At 47.4% G+C, this 22916-nt stretch overlaps 1 protein-coding gene and 2 long non-coding RNA genes across 6 annotated transcripts in view; 2 read left to right on the top strand and 1 right to left on the bottom strand.

Moving 5' to 3' along the window:
- Positions 1 to 3385, top strand: part of NEDD4 (NEDD4 E3 ubiquitin protein ligase) — a 146975-nt gene extending 143590 nt beyond the window's left edge. For all 3 annotated transcript variants that reach the window (XM_051821964.2, XM_089310395.1, XM_070054227.2), the window contains one exon: positions 452 to 3385. In XM_051821964.2, coding sequence (XP_051677924.1) covers positions 452 to 554 — 103 coding nt within the window. In that variant the 3' untranslated portion in view covers positions 555 to 3385. The remainder of the gene's footprint in view (positions 1 to 451) is intronic.
- On the bottom strand, positions 2210 to 5397 carry LOC149123112 (uncharacterized). The gene is made up of 2 exons (XR_016218160.1): positions 5259 to 5397; positions 2210 to 2313 (listed from the first exon to the last, which is right to left on the bottom strand). It is a non-coding gene; the product is annotated as an uncharacterized LOC149123112 (long non-coding RNA).
- Positions 5378 to 22489, top strand: LOC149123111 (uncharacterized). 2 transcript variants are annotated; one of them, XR_016218161.1, is made up of 4 exons: positions 5378 to 5693; positions 7172 to 7285; positions 17059 to 17221; positions 19950 to 22489. It is a non-coding gene; the product is annotated as an uncharacterized LOC149123111 (long non-coding RNA). The 2 variants fall into 2 exon arrangements; XR_016218162.1 differs by lacking the exon at positions 17059 to 17221.
- The last annotated feature ends 427 nt before the right edge of the window (positions 22490 to 22916 follow it).

Here is a 22916-nt window from a genome sequence, read left to right as displayed (position 1 = left end):
ACCAAGTTCTTCCTGCTGTTAGCCTAGGTAGGGTGGGTCTAGCTCCCTCTGGGGCTGTGTGGCTGGCAGCCATGGGTGAGGAAGAGTCAGTGACACTAAACCAGGTACAGTGGTTCTTTACCAGGTAGACCTGGGCTCAAAGTCCAAGTAGCTGAACATCGGAGAGGCCGTCTAAGTGTTGATTGTAGGTTGCCTCTATTGCCTGAGTGATGGACTATCCCAAGAGAGCTAGAAGATGCCCCCTGGGAGGCTAACATGGCAGTGAGACCCAGATATTTGGAAGTCAAGGTGAAAGTGGGAGAACCCTACCCAGGAGTCCTGGGGAGGGCCCATGCCTGGAGGCCATTCCTACCCCTGGTGAGCAGGCATCTGTTGCTGTTGTTGAAACCTGCTCGTCATGATGCTTGCTTTGTCAGTGTCCTTCCTAACCAGTCCCTCTCTGTTCTTTCAGCTTTAATCGCTTGGATTTGCCACCCTATGAGTCCTTTGAAGAATTATGGGATAAGCTTCAGATGGCCATTGAAAACACTCAGGGTTTTGATGGAGTTGATTAGAGTACAAATAACCATCTATGGTGTTTTTACTGTCGCAGTTTTATAAGCAGAATTTTCCAGGGAACTACTAAAAGTTGGCCGCTGGTTGGAGAAAATCATCATTAGAATAAATAGTATGACAACTATACCATTATTTCAATCACTCAGTGTGTTGCACAGACACAGTTGTTGCATTCTATCTTTAGAGGTCACGCTATAGGATCTAAGTCCTTGTGTGCCTGAAACAGTGAGTTTTGTCCTTAACATTTACCTCTTTTACAGTATTTGCCAGGCAGTTCTTTCTTAAACTACTGAAATTATAACTGTGAAATATTTGTGATAACTGTCATGTGTGAAAAGTTTGATGCTTTTTGAAAAGGAAACCTAAAATGGGGGGAGGATGCTTTAATATTGAGTAAACTACAATATATTTACTGCTATTCATAGCTATTTATTATTTTGTAGCCCTGCCTTATGCACCTTACTGCCCAGATTTTTAGGAAAAAAAAAAAAAACTTGGAAAGTGCATTACCTATATTTTTAGTCAACTGACTCACTTGCAAAAAATTGTTTACTTCACTGTAAAAGTATTTGGCTTGTGTTAATAGGCAGTTTTACTAAACAAGGTGGCTCATGAGACATGTGAAGCAAATTCTTATTTGCAATGGGTGAAAAGTATTAATGCCTTTCTCTTGCCTTTATAGCATATGGTTCTTTGATATAGCCATTATTTTTTCATGTTTTCATGTAGTTAGAATTCCTTTGAACATTAAAGCTCTATGAAGCAGTATTTCTAAATATGACTTGAAGAACTAAGTTAAATGTATAGCAAGAATTTGCCTTTAGTAGTCATTCTTTACACTTGCACAATTATGTAGTAAATATATGTTTACAGGGTTTATTGTGTTTACAGGTTAAGCTAATTTCTGTAGTTGCATTTTTATATTTTTAGTATCACTTTAGTAAAAAAAAACCAAATACCTTATTAAAAATAACCAAAGAGTAGTTGTAATGCATAATTTGTGTTAAATTTGTTACCATATTTCTTAGCTTTTTAAGACACTGTTTACTATGAAAATGATGATGTTTCATTACAAGTCCAAAACTCTAGGCAAAAGGCTACAGGGAGAATTCCGCTTTAACTGAATTGAAGTACAGAAAGACACGCCCATGCGTTCAACAAACATTTACCGAATGCCTGCCATGCCCGTAGCGCTGTGCCAGGCCCTGGAGGTCAGAGTTGTTAGCTTCAGAGAAACCCAGTTCAGTTCTCATCCTCAAGGAACTCAGAAATGCGTAAATGAATTTGTGACTAGTTGAAAGTAGGGGTGACAGAACGAGGCCAAAAGGACACTGTGCACCTGCAAGGATAGAGTGCGCCAGGATTCCGTGAGTTTCATCCTGGGATTTACATGATTACTTAGCGGATGCTCTTAAAAAATTAAACCTATTTCTCAATATATCTTGGTGGTTTAGGAAAAATTGTAAATATATGTTATGAATCATCTGAATTACATGTATATGCTCTGTGAAAACTGCAAAAAGTACTTCTGGCTATTACTGGCTTCAGTTTGTTGGAGTATAATATGGTGAGTACCCATTAGCACCTGGTAGAGAGCTGCACTGTGGCTGTGGCAAAACCACTTTGCAGACGCCACAGCCTCAGCTTGGTTTAGGGAAGGCAATCCATGGATCCACGCACCCCGCGTGAGTGTCTTCAGCAGTGTCCGCCAGCGTTCAGGTACGTCCGCCAGGTGTCCTTCTGGCTGTTCACCTATACCTGTGTCAACAGAAGCAAGTTTTGTAACCTCTCTGGGCTCCTGTCTCTTCATTTGTCAAGTGAAAGTATCCACGCCCACCCTTATCGTCAAAACTCGCGTGTTGTAAGTTCCCAAGAGAGGAGATGTGGGAAAAGCTCTGTACAGGACTGGCCGTTAGATTTGGTCGCATCAGGAGTGCAGGCTGCCTGTGCCCCTAGGAAGAATCGCCTCCTTTAAAACGGAAAGGACTTCTGATAGACAAGGAAGCGGGAGCATGCCTGCCGCACATGCCCGTGTGTGTGTGTGTACCTCTCTGTGTCTCCACGTGGATCTGACCGTCAGCATTCAGTTTTCCACATCAGCAAAGTATTATTAAAATGGGGCAATTCATTTTGGAAATGTACTCCCTGCATAGAACTGAATGTGAAAACTATTTTTGTTAAAACAGAATTTTACCAAATGATTATTTAAATATCATGTCTGTAAATACAGCACATGCCAGAAATTGAGAAAATACAAAGGTTTCATTTCACCTGACCGACAGATACCCATATGCCTGGTCCTGCTACTCAGAAAGAACCTGCTGTGAGTGGAACCAGACACTCTGCTGCCAGCTCCCAACTGTAACCCATCATTCCCTCCATCTCCCAGGTGTGGGCCGGCAGCCCAGAAGGAGCCAGTATCCAGCCACACAGCCCCACCTCCCAGACAGAAAAATATCTCAAATGCATTCTGCTGGCGAGTCAGTGGGGTCCTGGTCACTAAGCAAGGATATCCTATTTTTCTAGACATTGTAAGCACATCACTTCAGCCTACATTTTCTCTTTTCAAAAAATTGTAACAGACTTCAAATTATATTACAAATGCATCATAACCAAAATCTAAATGGTATTTGTTTCCATGTATTTATAATGCTGAAGTTATTCCATATAAGTATTAAACACAATTCATTTTGATTATAAACTATTTGACTTTAAAAAAAATCCGAGATGATAAATACATATCAAGATTAATGTATCAGATGCAAACTTTATAAAATTTTTTAAATCTGGATTTCACAAATAAAGCTCTATTCTAATTTTTAAAAGAAAACCTCTGACTCATTTTTAAATAGAAATGTTTCCAAGCCAGTGTGCAGGGGATGTCTTTCAGTGTAGCCCTTTTCACAATGCCTAACACTTTTTTTTTTTTTTTTTTAAGATTTATTTATTTTAAAGGCAGAAAAAAGGAGAGTCAGAGAGAGGTCATCCATCCAGTGGTTCACTCCCCAAATGGCCACAGCAGCCAGAGCTGGGCCGGTCCAAACCAGGAGCTTCATCCAGGTCTCCCTTGTGGATGCAGGGGCCCAAGAAGTCTGACCATCTGCTGCTGCTTCCCCAGGCACAACAGCCAGAGCTACACCGATCCGGAGCCAGGAGCCAGGAGCTTCGGGCCATCCTTCACAGCTTTCCCAGGCCATAGTAGAGAGCTGGATCAGAAGTGGAGCAGCCGGGACTCCAACTGGTGCCCATATGGGATGCCGGCACCACAGGCAGCAGCTTTACCCTCTATGCCACAGCACCAGCCCCAGTCTTTATTTTAAAGACACACACAAAAAAATAGAGTATCTTTCCCTCCTTCAGCCCCCAGGGGTTTCCTGCGTAGAAGGGGGAAACTCACACTGCACCCCCTCAAGCCCGCCCTTAGAAAGGTGCTTACACGACCCCGTGTCCCTGCAAAATCCAGACCGTAGCTTTCAGCCCTGGGGCCCAGGCCACTGCCTCCTCAGCTTCCACCCTCCCTGTTCCACAGTGGGGACAGTAACTAGCACACACCGTTCCTTTCCCACACCAGAAGCCCCTGATGCATTGTCCCTCGCCACAGAAATTCATTTGACAAGTGACATTAAGCTAAGGTGTCAGAATCTCAGGACCCCGGATGAATCTAGGGCAGGGGATTGTGTGTGTGCCTCGCAAGTGCAGCGTGGCCACTGACCTAGGTGCCTCTCTCCGTGTCCACCACTCCGACCCTGCAGTGTCCTCGAAGCCCCTGCATCACACACCAGGGTGTCCTTTGTAATGTGCAAGTCTGATCAAGTTCCTCTAGTGCCAGAAGACCCCAGGAGCTTCCCGGAGTCAGAAGGAAGAAGCCTGGTCCCATGCATGGAAGGCAGTGTGTCCCCAGCCTAACCCATCAGCTCTACCACATATCCTACCTCGCCGTGGCACCCTTCGTTCTGTCCAAACCAGGCTTCTTGCAGCCCCTAACAAACTTCTGTGCCTGCCCTGCCTGGGATACGCGCACCCCTCATCTCCGCCTGAGATGTCACTCGTTTTGGGAGGGCACTGTAGCCTCCTCGATTGGGTATACACCAGCATGGATGACACTGCTACACTTCTTTGCATAATTCTCTCCTACAAAACTCCTGGCAGCCTGCGGACAGAGGATGGTTTGTGTACCCTTTTTTCGTATGTTCATTTCCCAACATAAATACCTGATGAACTTGATCTGATGAATGCTGTCTGTGTAGACAGCCCATAAAGCGCACATTCATCGAACACCCACGGTGAACCTGGAGCTCTGAAATAACGTGCAGGAAGCTCTGCATTTGAGCAGACGCTGGGGACTCCGTAAATGTACGTGCGGAGAGGGACCTTGGTTGAGAGCCTGCCAAGTGCCCAGGTCTGCCAGTAAACACTTTATGTGGATCCCATTTAATCTTCATAAAAACTCAGTGAGGCAGGTTTTATAGGCTCCAGGAGGAGTAATTCACCTGAGGCCACACAGTTCGTCAGCCCGTTGGATGAGGAACCACAACAAGAAGAAAAGCTATGGAGTCCAACAGAGAAATAGCTACAAACTCAGCAGCTAAAAACAACATGCATTCTCTTGCGCTTCTGTGGCTCAGACGTCTTCGTGGGCTCAGCTGAGCTCTCTGCTCAGGGTCTCAAGACCAAAACCAAGCGTCAGCCAGCTGGGCGCTTACCTGCTTCCGTGGTCTTCCAGGTTGTTGGCAGAATCCGGTTCCGTGGGGCTGTAGGTCTAAAGACCTTGCTCTCCTCGCTGCCTCTCAGCGTTGGGGGGCGGGGGGAGGTGATGGCTTACCTAGATGGCACCCACCTTCCTCATCCTACACTCCGCTCCACCTCCAAGCCAACACTGCCTCTCTCACGCTGCAAATCTCGCTTTCCTTTCCCTCCTGCAGCCCTTTTCCACCACCTGGTGTAGAAAGTCCTCTGCCTTCCAAGGCTTACTTGACTAGACTAGGCCCACCTGGCTGATCTCCGGGGGTGAACAGCCACAGAGCCAGATCTCATCCCGCTCGCTCACAAGTCGCAGCATTTAGCGGGGCATCAGATCGTCTGGATTGGTCCTGGAAAAATCCTACCGCCTGCGCAAGATAAAAGCAAAGGACAGAGAGGTAAAGAGTATAGATTCTGCCTGAAAAGCACTTTGTCTTATGTAGCGTGCTCTTCGGTTTTCCATTCATGTCAGTAAAATACCAGACAGATAAACAGCAGCTCGTAGAATTCAACTTCAGCGGTTAGAAATTCATGAGTCACTACCACTGCTTTACGGTTTTTCTCAATAGCATCAGGGTTCAATTGGCCTGAAGCTAGAATCAGCTCATCCTTAGGAGCTTCCTTATTGTGCAGAGAGACAGCTGCCCTTTTCTGTTTGAGTGTTTGGTATTCTTTCTAGCGAAATCATGTTTGGGGTTATGAAGTGGGTCCAAATCCAAATACAGCCAAGAAAGGATGAAAACAGTTCACAGCCCAGAGTTGCTAATCATTCATCATGGATGTGTTGACACCTGCTTTAAATATCCAGCGAGAAGGGCAGGGGAGGGCCTCCAGAAGCCCAAGGAACTGACGGTTCCTGAGCAATCTCACGACCCCAGAGCTGCATTTTTTCTCCTTGTGAAGTTAAACAGAGATCAAAGCTGGGACTGTAGGTGCATGAGCGACCTTCAGTGCATTACTTGGGTCCTGATTTAAGTTCTCTTAGGAAAAATTATTATCAAGGCCAACCCCATGCCTTGCTGAGAGTTTTCTTTAATAAGCACATTTTATAAATGAGAAATTCTTGTGTCTCTCAAACTAATAAGAGGTAATGAGCACCGTCGACTAAGGATAATCTCAGTTTAAACAGGATTTTCATTGATTCAGGCTTGAAAACACAATCCAGATTAATGACTTTCTTACTACTCAGTCACTGGGCACTGGTCCAAGTGTAGCATAAATATTCTCCCAGACTTGATGACAGTGAAATATCTGATGTTTAGCCCTCTAAAGGGGTAACCAAGTTCTCAGTGATGAATGGCTAGCCGCCAAGTAGGTTTGCTTTTTCAGGATTGCTGTTTGTTATAACGGTGCAATGCTGGTGACTAGATGTTGCTGGTGTGTGGTTTTAAGCTCTGAGGAATTCCGCAGTGTTTTATCCTCTGTCTGCCTCCTCGGGAGAAGCATGAGAAGAGAAAAAGAGAAAGCTCTGTTAACTCAGTCCCTACTGGGACTCAGATATCTGTGTCTGCCCCTAGGGTGAAATTTGCATACTTGCCCTATTGCTGGCTGGGGACAATGTGAAAAAGGAAGGAGGGTGGTTATTGTAAGTCCTTCTAATGACTGATCTAGGCATTGAGGAGATAGGGAGGTGGGTGACTAGAGAAATACACAGCAACACTGCCCTTCTTTATAGCGTACAGTAAGGACTTGTGAGACTTTGCTTTGAGCCACGGGCTAGTCCAGAGCTATGCAGCAGGCATATTGGTGATGTGTAATGGTAATTATAATTTCTAATTCATATCCAAAGGGTCATTTCAACCTATAATCAATTATCAAATTTTCAGCTTCTTAACACTTAAGTCTTCAAAATCCAGAGTGTATCTTGGGTTTACAGGACATGTCAACTCACACTGGCCACATTTCAAATGGCCGCATGCATCTGGTGCTGCAGCGTTGGACAGAGACACTGGAATGAATGGGCCTTGATCTGTGCTTCACTGGACACAAGGTAACTGAGAAACAGCTAGAAGCTGTTCACCTGGTGATGTGCCAAATGAACTTGCTCCCTCTGGGCAGTCCCAGAGATGGTACAAGTTCCTTGAGGAAAACCAAATGTTGAAAATCAAGCACCTCCTAATTGATAGTCAGTGATTGGCAATTCCAAAAACTTATGGAGGCATAAGGGGGGTGGGCTGTTTGGAAGGGGAACTGGGCTTGCATTGCAAGCTCACTGCTTTCACCTGGGTTATGTTTACTAGAAGAGCCTTGGGTAAGAGACTGGGCGAAAATACAGGGAGGTTGGTTGAACCCCAAGTCATGCCTGAGTCGGCTGCTGGAGCTGTGGGAGCCAGGGCAGGAATCTTGCTGCAAGCCACTGTCTAAAGCTGAGGTTGTCGCCGGCGCCGCGGCTCAGTAGGCTAATCCTCCGCCTTGAGGTGCCGGCACACTGGGTTCTAGTCCCGGTAGGGGCGCTGGATTCTGTCCCGGTTGCCCCTCTTCCAGGCCAGCTCTCTGCTGTGGCCAGGGAGTGCAGTGGAGGATGGCCCAAGTGCTTGGGCCCTGCACCCCATGGGAGACCAGGAGAAGCACCTGGCTCCTGGCTTCGGATCAGCGCGGTGCGCCGGCCGTGGCGGCCATTGGAGGGTGAACCAACGGCAATGGAAGACCTTTCTCTCTGTCTCTCTCTCTCACTGTCCACTCTGCCTGTCAAAAATAAATAAATAAATAAATAAAAATTAAAAAAAAATAAAGCTGAGGTTGTCCCCAGCACCGATACTGAAGGTGTCCCATACCGACCGAGGGTCCTAGAAGCTGCAGGCAGCTGGGTCTGGGACCTTGAAAGACCATCGCCAAGACAAGGGGAGAGGGACAGAGCCTGGGGCGGTTTGTCAGGGTAAAAAAGACCCAGAAACCTAGGGCTGTGATGAGACAGGACAACAGGGAGGGGAGGGCGGCTGCCCAGGAAGGAGCTCCACAGGGTCGCAGGGGGTCACCTGGGAGCCAACCTCTATGACATGGGGGAAGGCAGAGGCTGTGGGAGCGGCATCTGTTTGTTTTTTTCTGGTGCAAGGAGAATAACAAAATGCCATCAGGAGGGCTAATCGGCTGCAGATGGAGAACTCCTGGCTGGGCGCTCGGTCCAGCTGAAGCCTTTGAACTGGACCCAGCCCTCTAATTTTCAGCAGTGTGTGTGGCCTGTGAAAAAAGAGAGTGACATTAAGCGAGAACTCCTCGGAGATAATTATCAGTTGCTCCCAGTGGGTGAAATGGCAGAGATTGTGTTGGTCTGGAGAAATAGTAGGAGAACATAGAAATAAATCGTGGAAAGAATCTGACCTGGATCCCATCAGGAAAAATGGGGGAACTATTAGAAACTTCACAAGCCAAAGGGTGATAGGATTCAATCTGAGGGAACTTCAAACAATTCATGGAAAATGGAATTTAGTTTGTTTTGGTGCAAAGACATTTGTTTTGGAAGTCATGCATTTCCCATAAACATCTTGAAGACCCATTGTCCATTGTGTGTACTTTAGAAGGTTCTTCCTACTTGTTTAAAGGCAGCAGGGCTGGGAGCGGGCACCGGTTTTGAGAGCATCACAGTGCAGGTGAGAGATGATCTGGGGAAGTGGGAAGAAGTAAGTGGGCTCTTGTTGGAAAGGGAGGGGCACAAAGGAACACAGGCCGCTGCCTAAGCACGTGACTGGGCACCTGCATGAGGGCTGCCAGAAACACAGCTCCCAGTTCTGAATGTGGTGACATCAGAGCACTTCCCCGGGCCCAGACGTGTGCATCTACCGGGGGGTAGAAACTTGGAAGTTACCAGCGAACAACTGAGAGCCCACGAGAGGGCCATGGTCAGCGTGCAGCAAACGAAGACAGCAGAGGCAATCAAACACCATTGCTGAGAAGTAGATTTTATATTTTGTGTTTCATAGAATAACCGAGGAGGTCCTTGAAGGAAGACTAGAAGCCACGTACTTGGTAGTGTTTTTCTAACTAAAACCAAGTTTTTAGTAGGTTCATCTAAATGCCAGGATCTCCGTTCTCTCTGTTGCCCGGTTCAGCTCAGGGCTGCCATCCTGCCCATCCCCCTAGCAACGTGTGTGCACACCTAGAGCCTGATGATGGCCTGGGCTCCATTCCCGGCTTCCCCTGCGCCAGGCCAAATGTCCTGTCCTTGCTGCCCTGCCCTGTGACGTGAGCCTCTCGCCACTCTTCACCTTCGAATCATAGGTGCTGGAAGGCTGGACGCCGTGGGAGGCCATCTCTGCACCTGTGTGTAACTTCAAGTCAGGAACAGCCCTGTTACTTCCATAAGGACAGGCAGGCGGGTGGAGAAACCAAATCAGGGGAGGCACCATGAGAGAGAGTGTTGGGGCCTTTGGGGACGTCTTGGAGAGAGGAAGAAGGGATGGGAGCTGAGGTAGGGAAGCCTCACGGGGCACCAAGGAGACGGGGGGAGCAAGCTGCTCAGCACGGATGGCGCCAGAGGCCTGTGCTCTCAAGCAACCGCCTACAATAAGACTGGCAGCTCCAAGACAGGGCAGGCCAGGTGGCAGGCCCTGGGAAGGCCGCCTCACTGCTCTGGTCCCTCTAATGACTAGGTGACCTGAAGTACCCTAAACAGGTAAAGGTGACCCCCTCTGGGCTGGCCCCCCTAGCAGGAAAGAACAGAGAGCTTCAAGAACAATTGGATAGCCCCCACCTGCTCACCCACGCCTGAACCTAACAGCAAATAAGAACTCTGCCTTCCATGTCTAAGAGACTGAAATAAGGGAAAGCCTGGTCCAGAAATGACAGACTTGGGGAAAGAAATGCTTCCCCCAGGCTGGGAAGGAGCCCCAGGGGCCTCTCCAGTCCCTCCTGGGCTCTGATTACTTGAAGCCAGCCTAAGACCAAAAGGTTCGGCAAGAGCAGAGTTCCTGGTGTGCGCATGGTGTTCATGGTTGCAGCCCAGGTTGCTGATTGTGTTCTCATCTGCTTGAGATTTCACTTGGGGCTTTTGTGTAGGAGAAGCACTTCACCAGCCTCCATGCCGCAAAATACTCCCAAGTATTGAATTACTCAAAAGATGCTTACTATTCATGGGCATGAACTCAGGGAACAACTATGCTTACACCAAATGGGACAGACATACATGTGAGGTTTTCTGTAATTAGATTGGCTCCCCAGTTAAATATAACAGATAGGACTTCTCCGAGTCTACAGAATCTTTTCCAAAATGACAGGAACTTTTTCCCTTTGACTCAACAGCCGTCTGCCCTGCCGGCCCCGTGCCAGCCCTGTCCTCCTTCCAAAGCCTGATGGCCAGGTGGAGGGAGGGTCGGGAGTTGTTTCAGCTGGTAGAGCACAGGTTGTCGAGCCCTTTAAAATGATCTAGCATACGTGCAGCCTGGCTGGAAGGGTGACTCAGCCGCTGAGGGGAGCCTTTTTAAAATCATGACAAATACGTTCGAAAGCTGTTTAATTGTTCCTAATTAAGACAGTGAAGAGAGCTGGACGCCACACTCACTGAGTCACTCTCGCATTTCAATAACGCTTTTCATTCTCTGTAATGCATTCTCACATTATCATCCCATCTTGGTCCATTCCAGTAAAGTACACAGGGCACAAATCATCATTGTCACTTGATAGCTCAGAAGGGTAAAACAAGACACAGCAAGGGTTTGCCTTTGGTCACACAGTAAATGAGGAGCAGATCTCGCTCTAGAAGTGAGGTCAGCCTCTTTGGGTGGTCCCCTGACCCAGGCTTCATACAACTGCCCAACTTTGGGCCTAGGCCTAGCGAGCGCCCCCACGTCCCACTGTGCCTGACCTCCAGGTGAGTTATTTCACCTGCGTGAGATCTGGTGAGGTTTGGAGGCGGCGTCTCTGTTTGGGGTGTCAGTTGTGTAGTCATTACCCGTTCCTTTCTCCAGATAGAATGGGTGCCGATAAACTTGGTGTGTGCTGCCCATCGATAGTCCTAGGACTAATGGGCAGTAGGACCTAACGAGATTTGCATTTTTTTCATATAACCTTATTAGGTTCTAAAAATAGGACTTTTAGTAAAGAATAGTCTCAAAATAATTATAGATGCGATAAAGGGTAAAATTTTCTAAATAGTTGAATCTTAAAAATAATTGGAAAACTAATGTGTCAGATGCTTTGCGTTTTGAACACCCAGTGATTTTTAAGGAGCGCTTGGGAAGGATTCTCTGGCTGGGGTGGCTGAGTCAGAGTGTTTGTTCTGTCTCAGTTCTTTTTCCTCTGTGTCTTGGTCGATTATTTTCTGGCCTCCTTTACATGCATGTGTGTGAGGGTAGGAAGGTGAGCGGGTACGTGCAATACAGACAACGTGTGATTATTCCATGATAGGGACTTGGCTGTCCTGCCTACAAAGCCTGATGTACTCACTTCCTTTTTTCTCTTTCCCAGTATCCTTGAAAGTTTCTGTCTCGACTCATTGGTTCCATCAGTTATGCTGGCCTCCCCTTCCCCTCTCTTCAAGAAGAGAGGAGCTGTTTATCTTTCTCAAGAAATTTTATGGCTTAGGTGGGAAAGATCTGGCTTCCTGCAGAGCACTGAGAGGAAGATCCAAAAAAGAAAATAATCCCCTATCTCTGGCATTTCCTGGCTGCCCAAAGCATCCCTCTGCAGCTGACATTGATAAAAACTTCATCAAAGGCATTGGTCAATCAGCTATAGGCTTTTAAAACATCACTTACCCTCTGAGATTAGCATGTAAGATGTTGGTCTTTCTCCTGCAGAAAATGTGACAAATTTGATTTCCAGTGTGGTTTCACATTCCTGAAAGTGCAATACAGTTGCCGAAGTGGTTGAAAAACAAGTACATTTTAAAATGTAATTTGACAGTCCTGACAGATGCAGGAGCATTTTCTAACAAATGGAAAGACAACTCCTATTCTTTCTAGAAGCTTAATTTAAAAATCAGATGTGATACCACCACACTGTTTTAGACAATTTGCTATTAAACTTCACAAATGCAAGAATAGGCAGAAGAACCCAGAAGAAAAGGTGTAAGAGATGAGCAGCCCAACAACACGTTAAAATACACTCTATATCTTCCATAGTTAAAGGTACAGGGCCATGTGTTGGGCTCACAGGTTAAAGCACTGTTTGGGGCTGGCGCCGCAGCTCACTAGGCTAATCCTCCGCCTGTGGCACCGGCACCCCGGGTTCTAGTCCCAGTCGGGGCGCTGGATTCTGTCCTGGTTGCCCCTCTTCCAGTCCAGCTCTCTGTTGTGGCCCGGGAGTGCAGTGGAGGATGGCCCAGGTGCTTGGACCCTGCACCCTCATGAAAGACCAGGAGGAAGCACCTAGCTCCTGGCTTCAGATCGGTGCAGCACACCAGCCAAAGCAGCCATCCGTTGGGTGAACCAACAGAAGGAAGACCTTTCTCTCTTTCTCTCTAACTCTGCCTGTCAAAAAAAAAAAAAAAAAAAAAAGCACTGTTTGTGTCATGCATGTCCCCAGGTTCAAGGCCCACCTCTGCTTCTGTTGCCAGTTTCCTGCTAGTATGTACATTACAGCCGGTGATGGCTGCAGTGGTTGGTCCTTGCCACCCATCATTGATCTATGGTTATGTAAAATGGGTGGAAGATATATGAGAAACCCTTGTACTATTTTTTTTTTTTTGCAGATTTTCAGATTTCCTTTAAATCATTTGAAAATATAAAGGAGATAATGTAGTTTGAAACCTATATCAGTGCAACTACTGGATCCCTATTTCTTCCCCTAGAGTTTTAGCTATTTCCCATGTCTGTGTATAAAGCAATGTTTTGGCCTCAATTCCTTTGTTGATCAATTGTACATATTAAGAATTTCCCGCTTTGTAGATGATCTAGATCTTTTATTTTACTTCTTACCATCCTAGGTCCCCAGTACTGTTGTACTCCAATTGCAACAGCTGACAATCAGTAAGCAACAATCGTGCTGTTATGTCAGGGTCAGTATCGTTCCAAGTAGTACATTCACTGTCATCGATGTTCCACCTTTTGTACAAGCTTTATTTTTCCCCAGGAATTTCTAATTTGCTGTATTTTATGTTTATTCTGCCATGTTTATTCTGTTATGTTATTATGTTTATTATGTTATGTTGTTATGTTTATTCTGTTATGTTTATTCTGAGGGGTAGGATAGGCCTCTATCCCACCCCTCAACTACTTCCAAACTCTTTATAGCTCAAGTGTTCTATGAACTCTGCATTGTCCCTGGCACTGCCTTTCCTGGGAGTCCTGTCTGCCTGCCCCAGTTTGGCCTGCTTGTTCCAAGAATTTCTGAGATCCCTTCACGACCCTCCAAGACTGGATCCAATATTCCCTAGATTCTGTTTTTTTCCCCTCCTCAATTTGTTCCTTATTTTTCTAGAACATTTCTTTGGGTAAATTCCTAAGAAAGAATAAAATAGCTTGAGCCTTTACATTTCTGAAAATATCTTGGCTTCACCCTCTACTCAAATGATAATAAAAATTTCCAGTTGGTAATCTTTTTCCTCCAGAGTTTAAGGTCTGTGTCTGCTATCTTTTCACGTTTCTAAATGTTAGTTGTCGCTTTGCAGATATCCTGTTTTATTCTTCCTTGATGCATTTAGGATCATTTTCATTCCCACTATTACAAACTCACCTGCTCTGTGCAGGCCTGGATCTATTGTGTTAATTTATTATGCTGGGCTGGTGCTGCGGCTCACTAAGCTAATCCTCCGCCTGTAGTGCCAGCACCCTGGGTTCTAGTCCCGGTTGGGGCACCAGATTCTGTCCCGGTTGCTCCTCTTCTAGTCCAGCTCTCTGCTGTGGCCCAAGAGTGCAGTGGAGGATGGCCCAAGTGCTTGGGCCCTGCACCCGCAAGGGAGACCAGGAGAAGCACCTGGCTCCTGGCTTCGGATCGGTGTAACGCGCAGGCCATAGCAGCCACTTGGGGGGGTGAACCAATGGAAAAAGGAAGACCTTTCTCTCTGTCTCTCTCTCTCTTTTACTGTCTAACTCTGCCTGTCAAAAAATAAATAAATAAATAAATAATAAAAAAATTTATTATGCTAGACATTCAGGATGATTTTAATTATAGTGTCACTTGTTGCCATTAATTCATTTTAACCAACTGTCTGGTGATCCTTGGATTTCTGTTCATGTTATTTTATTTTGCTAAGGAAATAGATCCTGCTTCCAAGAGTTGTCTGTGTGAGACAGGGGAAAGGTGGTCTTCTCACCCTCCTCCCAGCATGGCCTGGCACAGGAGAAGGCTCTGGCCTGGATTGAAGCCTTGGCTCCCTTCCTGGGACTCCTGTGTGAGTTCCGCTAGGACCTCGAGCTCCAAGCTGAGCAAGGCAAGAAGGTAAAGGCCATTGTAGAGGTGTTTTCCTGGGGCCACAGGCCTGCGGAGCTGGGTAAGCTCTTTAAATAGCACTGGCGATTATTACAGAGTAGCACTCCCTTTACAGCTTTCCACTCAAAACAGGCCTGCTCCAGTGTTTAGTCTCTCTGGGGGGCAGCTGGACAGGCCACTTCGCTTCACAGCTAAGGAGAGGTTACAAGGCAATGAAGATATTTTTGTCTCTTCTCTTTCAATGATTATTCCCGTGCTGTGGCAGCCACTGCAGCAGCTAAGAGAGAATTGGAACATCAGCCCTTGTCTGTCAGAGATTTAGAAGTCAGAGTTGGAATTAATGGAGCCTGAGTAGCCACAGTCAGGCAACCATCACTGATTGCACAGGGTGCTTTGCCCCGATAGGAAGAGCAAATGCCAGAATAATTAGATGGTCTGGATTCTATGTCATCTCCATCACAGCAAATGCAGTAATCGCTCAAATGAAGATGTGTTCTAACACATGGATGGATCTAGGTAAGGATAATATTCTACATCTAGTAGTGCTAGTTGTAATGAAAAATAATAATGATAATCTTGGTCATAAAACTTATGCTGGGGCCAGCGCTGTGGAGTAGCGGGCTAAGCCTCTGCCTGCAGCACCAGTATCCCACGTGGGTGCCGGTTTGTATCCCGGCTGCTCCTCTTGGATTCAGCTCTCTGCTATGGCCTGGAAAAGCAGTAGAACATGGTCCAAGTGCTTGGGCCCCCTGTACCCACGTGAGAGAATCAGAGGAAGCTTCTGGCTCCTGGCTTTGGCCTGGCCCAGCCCCAGGCATTATAGCCATTTGGGGAGTGAATCAGCAGATGGAAGATCTCTCTCTGTCTCTGCCTGTCTCTGTCTATAACTCTACCTATCAAATAAATCTTTTAAAAAATTATCCTTACATGGGAACATTAGCTTTTATAATATTTAAATTGAGCCTGATGTGCACAGCCTGTTTGCTCATTAACCCCTCAGAGCCGCCTCCTGGGGCAGGAGAGACAGGTGTCAGTACCAATCCCATTCTGCAGATGGAGACACAGAGACCTGGAGAAGTCCTGACACCAGTTAGCAGTCCCCGATGTCTCAGGCTCATCAGCCAACACATTCAGTGCATCCCTCGGCCTGGGGCTTGGAGGACAGAGGCCAACAGCCCACTCCACAGCTCCTGCCCCCCTCCCCATTTTCTCTGGGCAGCTGAATGATAGAAGCTGGTGTCAGCAGGACATGGTTCCTGCCCTGACCTCAAGAATGGGTGGCCAGTGGGAGGAGGGGGAGGCAGAGTGGAACATTTAGGATTCCCCAACTTGGCCGGAACAAATTCTGCAACTGCCCCCGACACACACTCTTCCAAATAACCTCTAACAATTATGAAAATTATTGCCAGGAAGGAACATATTAGAATGCAAATCAAGTGCAGTTCTGACTGTAAATCATTAAGAAAAAATGTCGTTTCCATTTATAGAGTCAATTGTAGGTGCTCAGGACTGTTGGTGCGGCCAACAGTGCTTACAGCAGAAACCTGAAGAGGGCCATCAAGATAGTGGGGTCCAGGTCCCTCATTTTGCAGATGAGATCCCAGAGATGGGGATGATATTAGGAAAGCAGGCAGCTACAAAGCAGGCACTTGAGTCAGTTGGGAAAAGGTTCAGCTGCAGGCACCAGGCAGCTGGCCTTACAAGGGTGTCTGTCTCACAGAATGGTCTAGAAGTGGGCAGTGCTTGCCTGGGGGTTCCCGGACCCACATGAGAGAAGTCAGCCCTGTTCCTCACCAGCCAGTCCTCTTGCTAGGCTCTGGGGACACTGTAAGATCAGAGATGGGGGCTGGGTGGTGACAAGGGAAGCTTTGTCAAGGACCATGGGAGGAACCAACCAGGTTTTTTTTTAAGGATTTATTTCTTTTTTTTGAAAGGCACAGTTACGGAGAGGCAGAGGAAGAGAGAGAGAGAGAGAGAGGTCTTCCATCCGCTGATTCATTCCCCAGATGTCCGCAACAGCAGAAGGAGCTGAGCCAATCCAAAGTCAGGAACCAGGGCTTCCTCCAGAGCTCCCGTGGGCACAGGGGCCCAAGGACTTGGACCATCTTCTACTGCTTTCCCAGGTCCCAGGCCACAGCAGAGAGCTGGATCGGAAGTAGAGCAGCCAGGACTAGAACCGGCACCCAAATGGATCGCTAACAGTGCAGGTGGTGGCTTTACCCACTACACCACAACGCTGGCCCCACCAAGCTGGTGTCAGGAGGACATGGTTCCTGCCCTGACTGACCTTAAAGGAGAGGTGTGCAGTGGGAACTGGACTACTAACACCTGGAAGACAAATGATTCAGATCCTCTGTTGCCCAAGAGGCCAGAGCTAGGACCAGGAAGCAAACTTGTCAAATGACAAACTGATTTAACAATAGGAAAAATTTTTTAATTTAAATTTTTCTGTATTTTCAGTTATTTGAAAGGCAGAGAGACACAAAGAGATCTTCCATCCAGTGGTTCACTCCCCATTTGCCTGCAACAGCTAAGGCTCAGCCAGGCTGAAACCAGGAACCAGAAACTCAACCCAGGTCTCCTTCATGGATGGCAGGAACCCAAGTACCTGCTGCCTCCCCAGGTGCGCATTAACAGGAAATTCCACTGGAAGCAGAGATGGGACTTGAACCCAGGACTCCACTATGGGACATGGCCATCCCAAATGGCATCTCAACCACTGTGCCAAACACCCACCCCACGGCAGGAATGATTTGAAAGATAGGCGCTCACTAGAAATAGGACACCTCTGAAACTAGTGGATTTTCTGCAGGTGTTCCAGCTAGATAAGGAATTGGAGAGGAGCGTGTGTGTGTGTGTGTGTGTGTGTGTGTGTGTGTGTGTGACAGAGAGAGAGAGAAAGGTGATAGCATTGAACGAACACATGATCTCCATGATCTCCAAATTGCCTGTTGTAGTAGTTAACAAGTGTTTGTTGGGTTTCAACTGTGTTCCACCTAAGGACCGTGTTTTCCAAAGAAGAAGTTGGTCTGACTTTTGTGGGGAACAAAAGAAAAACAGTGGAGAGAAGAAGGTGTCTTGATGAATGATATTCACCAATTGCCTGCTCGGGAACAACCTGCCTCCTCCCTGGGGACCACCCTCTCCACTGAATGAGCCTGTTCTCATCCTAGCTGACAGGACCAGTGACCAGGGCAAAGTGGCCTTGTGTTTGCAGACACATAGGAGCCTGGCTCTCCTGCCTGTTACATGTGACATGCGTGCGTCTGAAAGGTCCCTGGGAAATACCATAAAGGGAAGGGACCCGGTCACTGGTTAGCCATCACTTGGACCCCTCTGAGCCTCACTTGTCTTACCCGGAAGTTGGGAGATGACACATCTGCCTGATCTAGTTGTTGTAAGGATGGCACTGTGCTTTGCTTGGTGCTTAGCTCTTAGGATTCCACGGGCATTGGCTTAGTTCCTCGTTCTCACTTTGCCACCGATACTATCACGTTGCTTTTCCAGGCCCGGGTTTCCTCTCCTGGAAAGTGAGGGGGTTGGACTGGAACAAAGTCTGCAATGTCGCCCAGCTCCGAACCTCCTGGTGCCCAAAACATGGCAGCCGCGGTTTTCGCAGCCTTCTCTTGGAAGCCATCTCTGCCAGGAGGTGGCACCACTCATTCATGTTTCCAGCAGGGACTGGCTGACCATTTGTTAGTCTCACCTCAGCTTTGAAAAGGAGCCTGAAAACTCGCCTGCTTGGTAGCTGCCTCTAAACTGACTTTAAAAACCCTGCTGCCGATGCAGGGCTGGATTTTCCACTCTCCTGCTTGCTCCAAGCACATCAAAGTTGTCTGTCTTCCCAGTGGGCAGGTCCATTCTTAGGAAAGGGGTAAAAAGAGAAACGAAGGCATGCAGGAGGGGAGGGGACAACTTCCCACTGCATCCTTCCCTTTGCTTAGAAACAAACCTGCAGATACCAGAGAGCATGTGCTGGGGAATTGCACCCACAATCAGCCATTTGCATGCTGTTCAGGAGGCACAAATGGCCAGTTGGGCTGACAGTTGCCTAATTGCCACACAGGGGATCACAGATACAGTTTTGCCGCCTCAATCTCTGACAGCAGTGAAGCTGAAGAGGCCCCCACAATGTGACCTTCCAGTCCTGTTTGGGTCGCTCTGAGCAGAATCAGTGTTGTGGACAGCGAGCAGGGCAGGAAAAGGACTTGAGGCCCATGGCGGGGGTAGAAGTGGGGGGGTGTGCAGAATTCTTAATTTTACCCAAGGCCAGATCTTGATCTATAAAGTAAATTTCACATAAAAATTCTCCCAACTCTAGCCACCTTTGACTTAAGAAAGAGGAGAAGAAGGGAGGGGAGGAGAGAGGATGGAAGAAAGAAAGAAGGAAGGGGAGAGGGAGATAAAAGGAGAAATGTACATTCTGTGTCTGAAATAGTTAAGGTTCAGATAGACTATTCTGTCTTTTCTCTGCTAAGAAGGAAGAGGTTGTAAGAGTTGGGGAGGGAGAAGAACTAGAGTGGCCCATCTCTGCTACCAGCTGGCCCCAAGCGCTTTACACACGTAGCATGTGCTAAGCACAAGTTGTCAGGCTGGGAAATTAGGGGCCAAATCAAATGATCCTGGGGGCTCATCTTGACCTTTCGAATGTTAGGTTGTCAGAGTTTTTTTTTTTTTTTTTTAATAATGTTAAGGAGTTTGCAGATTTTTTTTTAAAGATTTATTTATTTGAAAGTTAGAGTTACACAGAGAGAGAAGGAGAGGCAGAGAGAGAGAGAGGGCTTCTATCTGCTGGTTCACTCCCCAATTGGCCGCAACGGCCAGAGCTGAGCTGATCCAAAGCTCAGGAGCTGGGAGCTTTTCCCGGGTCTCCCACATGGGTGCAGCAGCCCAAGGACTTGGTCCATCTGCTGCTGCTTTCCCAGGCCATAGCAGAGAGCTGGATCAGAAGTGGAGCAGCCGGGACTTGAACTGGTGCCCATATGGGATGCCAGCACTTTACCCACTACACCACAGAGCTGGCCCAGGTTGTCAGAGTTTTCTTCTGTACCAGCCTCAGTAGGAAACTGAAGATGTATCCATTCTGAAGATTACTTTCAGAACCCATGCAAGACTTTTCTTTTGACATTGAAAAAAGAAAAGAACCCATGGTAATTCCTTGTCTGTGACAAAGTAGAGCAGGCAGGACAGCTTCCTCTCAGGCAGATGATGTTTGTTTGCCAGAAAGATCACATCACACACCGGCCAAGTCTCACTGACAGCAGCGTACGTCTTGTTAAGGAAAGTCATTCTTGATTACTAATGAGCTTCCAAAATCATATTTGGTAACCGAGATCTTTTCTGTCTTTCAGGGTTCGAGAGGTGGAACAGCAGCAGGCAGAGGGTTGCCAGCAGCACCACCGTGCAGACTCCCCGGATGCTGTCTTTTCGCTGGGTAGGGGAGGCTGGGTGGATGCACCTAGAACATTCCCTGCTGCTCTTGCCCCGGCCCATCTGCAGAATGGGAGCAGGTGGTATGTGAGCAAGAGCATTGCCAGGGTCTCCCTCTTCAGTGCTTGTGGAAAGAGGACTTCCCAGTCAAGGCTGTGGCTTTCTCTCTCCTGGCCTGGTGAGCAAATTCTACTCCAAAGTCAGCCATGCATCTCACAATGCCACCAACGAACTCTATTAGGGGAGTCCATAATAGCTTTTTTAGAAAATCTTTTCAATAATTTTATCATTTGATGGGCATTTAGAATGTTCCATTCATAGATCTAAAATGTAAAAACAGACCTTTGTTCAACTTAAGGAAGTATAGGGGCCAGCACTATGGCACAGTGGGTTAAAGCCCCAGCCTGCAGCACCTGTATCCCATATGGGCACTGGTTCAAGTCCCTGCTGCTCCTCTTCTGATCCAGCTCTCTACTATGGCCTGGGAAAGCAGTAGAAGATGGTCCAAGTCCTTGGGCCCCTGCACCCACGTGCAAGACCCGGAAGAAGCTCCTGGCTTTGGATCAGTTCAGCTCTGACCATGTGGTTATTTCAGGAATGAACCAGCAGAATGAAAGACCTCTCTTTCTCTCTCTCTCTGGTTCTACCTTTCTCTGTAACTCTGTCTTTCAAATAAATAAAAGCGAATTCTTAAAAAAAAAAAAGAAATATATAAGAACTTTGGATATAGACATGGAAGGACCTTATGTACAAGAAAACAATGTCACCCTCTCCAAGCACCAGGCTCTCTAGCTTTGTTTTTAAAGATTTATTTATTTATTTGAATGACAGAGTAAGGGGGAGGGAGAGAGAGAGAATATATCTTCCATTTGCTGCTTTATTCTCCAAATGGCCACCACTGGTGAGGGCTGGGCCAGGCCAAAGCTAGGAGCCTAGAACTCCATCCAGGTCTCTAATGCGGGTGTCAGGGGCCTAAGCACTTAGGCCACCTTCTGCTGACTTCCCAGGCATGTTAGCAGGGAGCTGGACCAGAGTGGAGCCCCTAGAACTCCACCCTGCCCTCCTGTGGGATGCCAGCATTGCAAGCGGCAGCTTAACCCACTACACCACAACACTGGCCCCAAAGTAAGTTTTGTTAGCCGATTTCTTAGATAAAGACTGAGTAACTTGTCCTGAATCACGCTGCTTCTAGGTAATAGAAAACTGAAATCTGTATGTCAGATCCAAAGCCTGTACTCCTTTGGTACAAATTTGGTACAGATATTGTCTGTCATTTCCATGTGCTGGGCACCATTCTAAGTCAGAAGGGCCCAACCCAAGATAGGTGGGGCCTGCTTGCCTGCACCTGCATGGGTTTGGAGATCTTTGTTTTGTTTTTCGTTAGGAAGGGGAGAGAACTATCCAACTGGTTCACACCCTAAATGTCCACAACAGCTGAGAATGAGCCAGGGTCAAAGCTGGGAGCTGGGACTCCCACTTGGGTGGCAGGGTCCCCAACACCTGAACTATCACTACTGCCTCCCAGGGTACATGTTAACAGGGTGCTGGAAATTGGGACCCAGAGCCAGGACTGACACCTGGGGGTTCTGACACTGGATGTTGTTGTCCTAACCAGCATCTTGACTTCTTGACTAGGCATCCACCCTTGTACTGAAAATGTGTCGAAGGAAGAAACTATAGCATCCAAGAATGATTCAGTGGTGGGGGTGGGGGGTCTGAGGTCTGAGATGAGAAAGGAGCAGGTGACCTTGGACCAAGAGTTGGATCTGTGCCAGAACTTTCCATAGGTGGACTCAGGACAGTCTGATGGGGAGGGGGATGGCGCCAGTTCACCCTTACCCCTGCCACACTGCTCGAACTTTGTGAAAAGCTCAGGTAAACATCAGCCTAGAAGACTGCAGCTCATTTCAGTGCAGACCAGCTGGAGTGAGTCTGGCGCTCAGTTGAGTGTCGTCTCAGCCACATTCCTACAGCCATGGAATTCTCGAAGGACCAGGCTTCACATCTCTGCTTATGCCTGCATCCTATGTGGCTTTCACCTCAGTCTCCTCATTGCTAATAATCACTGCTGTGTAGGGTTGTTATGAGGGTGGCATAGGATGGTTTATAGAAGTGTGCAGCACAGTGCTGGCATGGTCTGAGCCTTCTACGCAGCTCTCTGGGTTTCTCTTCTAGTTAACTCATTGCTCTGATGTTTCCAGATTTCCAACTCTAACTGCCTCCCCTCAGCATGAACCCATGCCCTGGTCAGCCTTGTCTTAAAAAACAAGACTAAACAAATCTTTCTCCACCTACTTGGGGAGCTATCATCCTAGTGCTCTCTTCATGGAGCCTCCAGTCTCCTTGAGAGAAGACTCATGGACTGCCAGTTCCAAAAAATAGAGAGTTTGTCTCATGTATTTCTCTGTCCTCCAGTGTCTAGTCCAGTGCTTTGGCTACCTAATAAATTACATTCAGCAAATGACTGAGTGTCTGCATTTCTTCAGTAGATTCCCAATGTCCTTTCAGGCTAGCTTCTGCTCTCTCCATACTTCTAAAACTTTTTCACTCCAAAGTGACCACTGCTAGGAGGGCATATGGCACCACCTTTAAAATGCCACGTGGGGGGCCAGTGCTGTAGCACAGCAGGTTAAAGCCCGGGTCTGCAGTGCTGGGCACCAGTCCAAGTCCCGGCTGCTCCACTTCCAATCCAGCTCTCTGCTATGGCCTGGGAAAGCAGTGGAAGATGGTCCAAGTCCTTGGGCCTCTGCACCCACGTGGGAGACCCAGAAGAAGCTCCTGGCTCCTGGCTTCAGATCAGCACAGCTCCAGCTGTTGTGGTCATTTGGGGAGTGAACCAGTGGATGGAAGACTTTCTCTCTCTCTTTCTCGCTCTCCTCTCTTTCTTG

The sequence above is a fragment of the Oryctolagus cuniculus genome, chromosome 12, assembly GCF_051225735.1.
Source record: "Oryctolagus cuniculus isolate XC-2025 breed Fujian yellow rabbit chromosome 12, ASM5122573v1, whole genome shotgun sequence".
Taxonomy (NCBI): domain Eukaryota; kingdom Metazoa; phylum Chordata; class Mammalia; order Lagomorpha; family Leporidae; genus Oryctolagus; species Oryctolagus cuniculus.
Note: the sequence above shows the minus strand (reverse complement) of the source record. Positions and strands in the feature narration are given on the sequence as shown.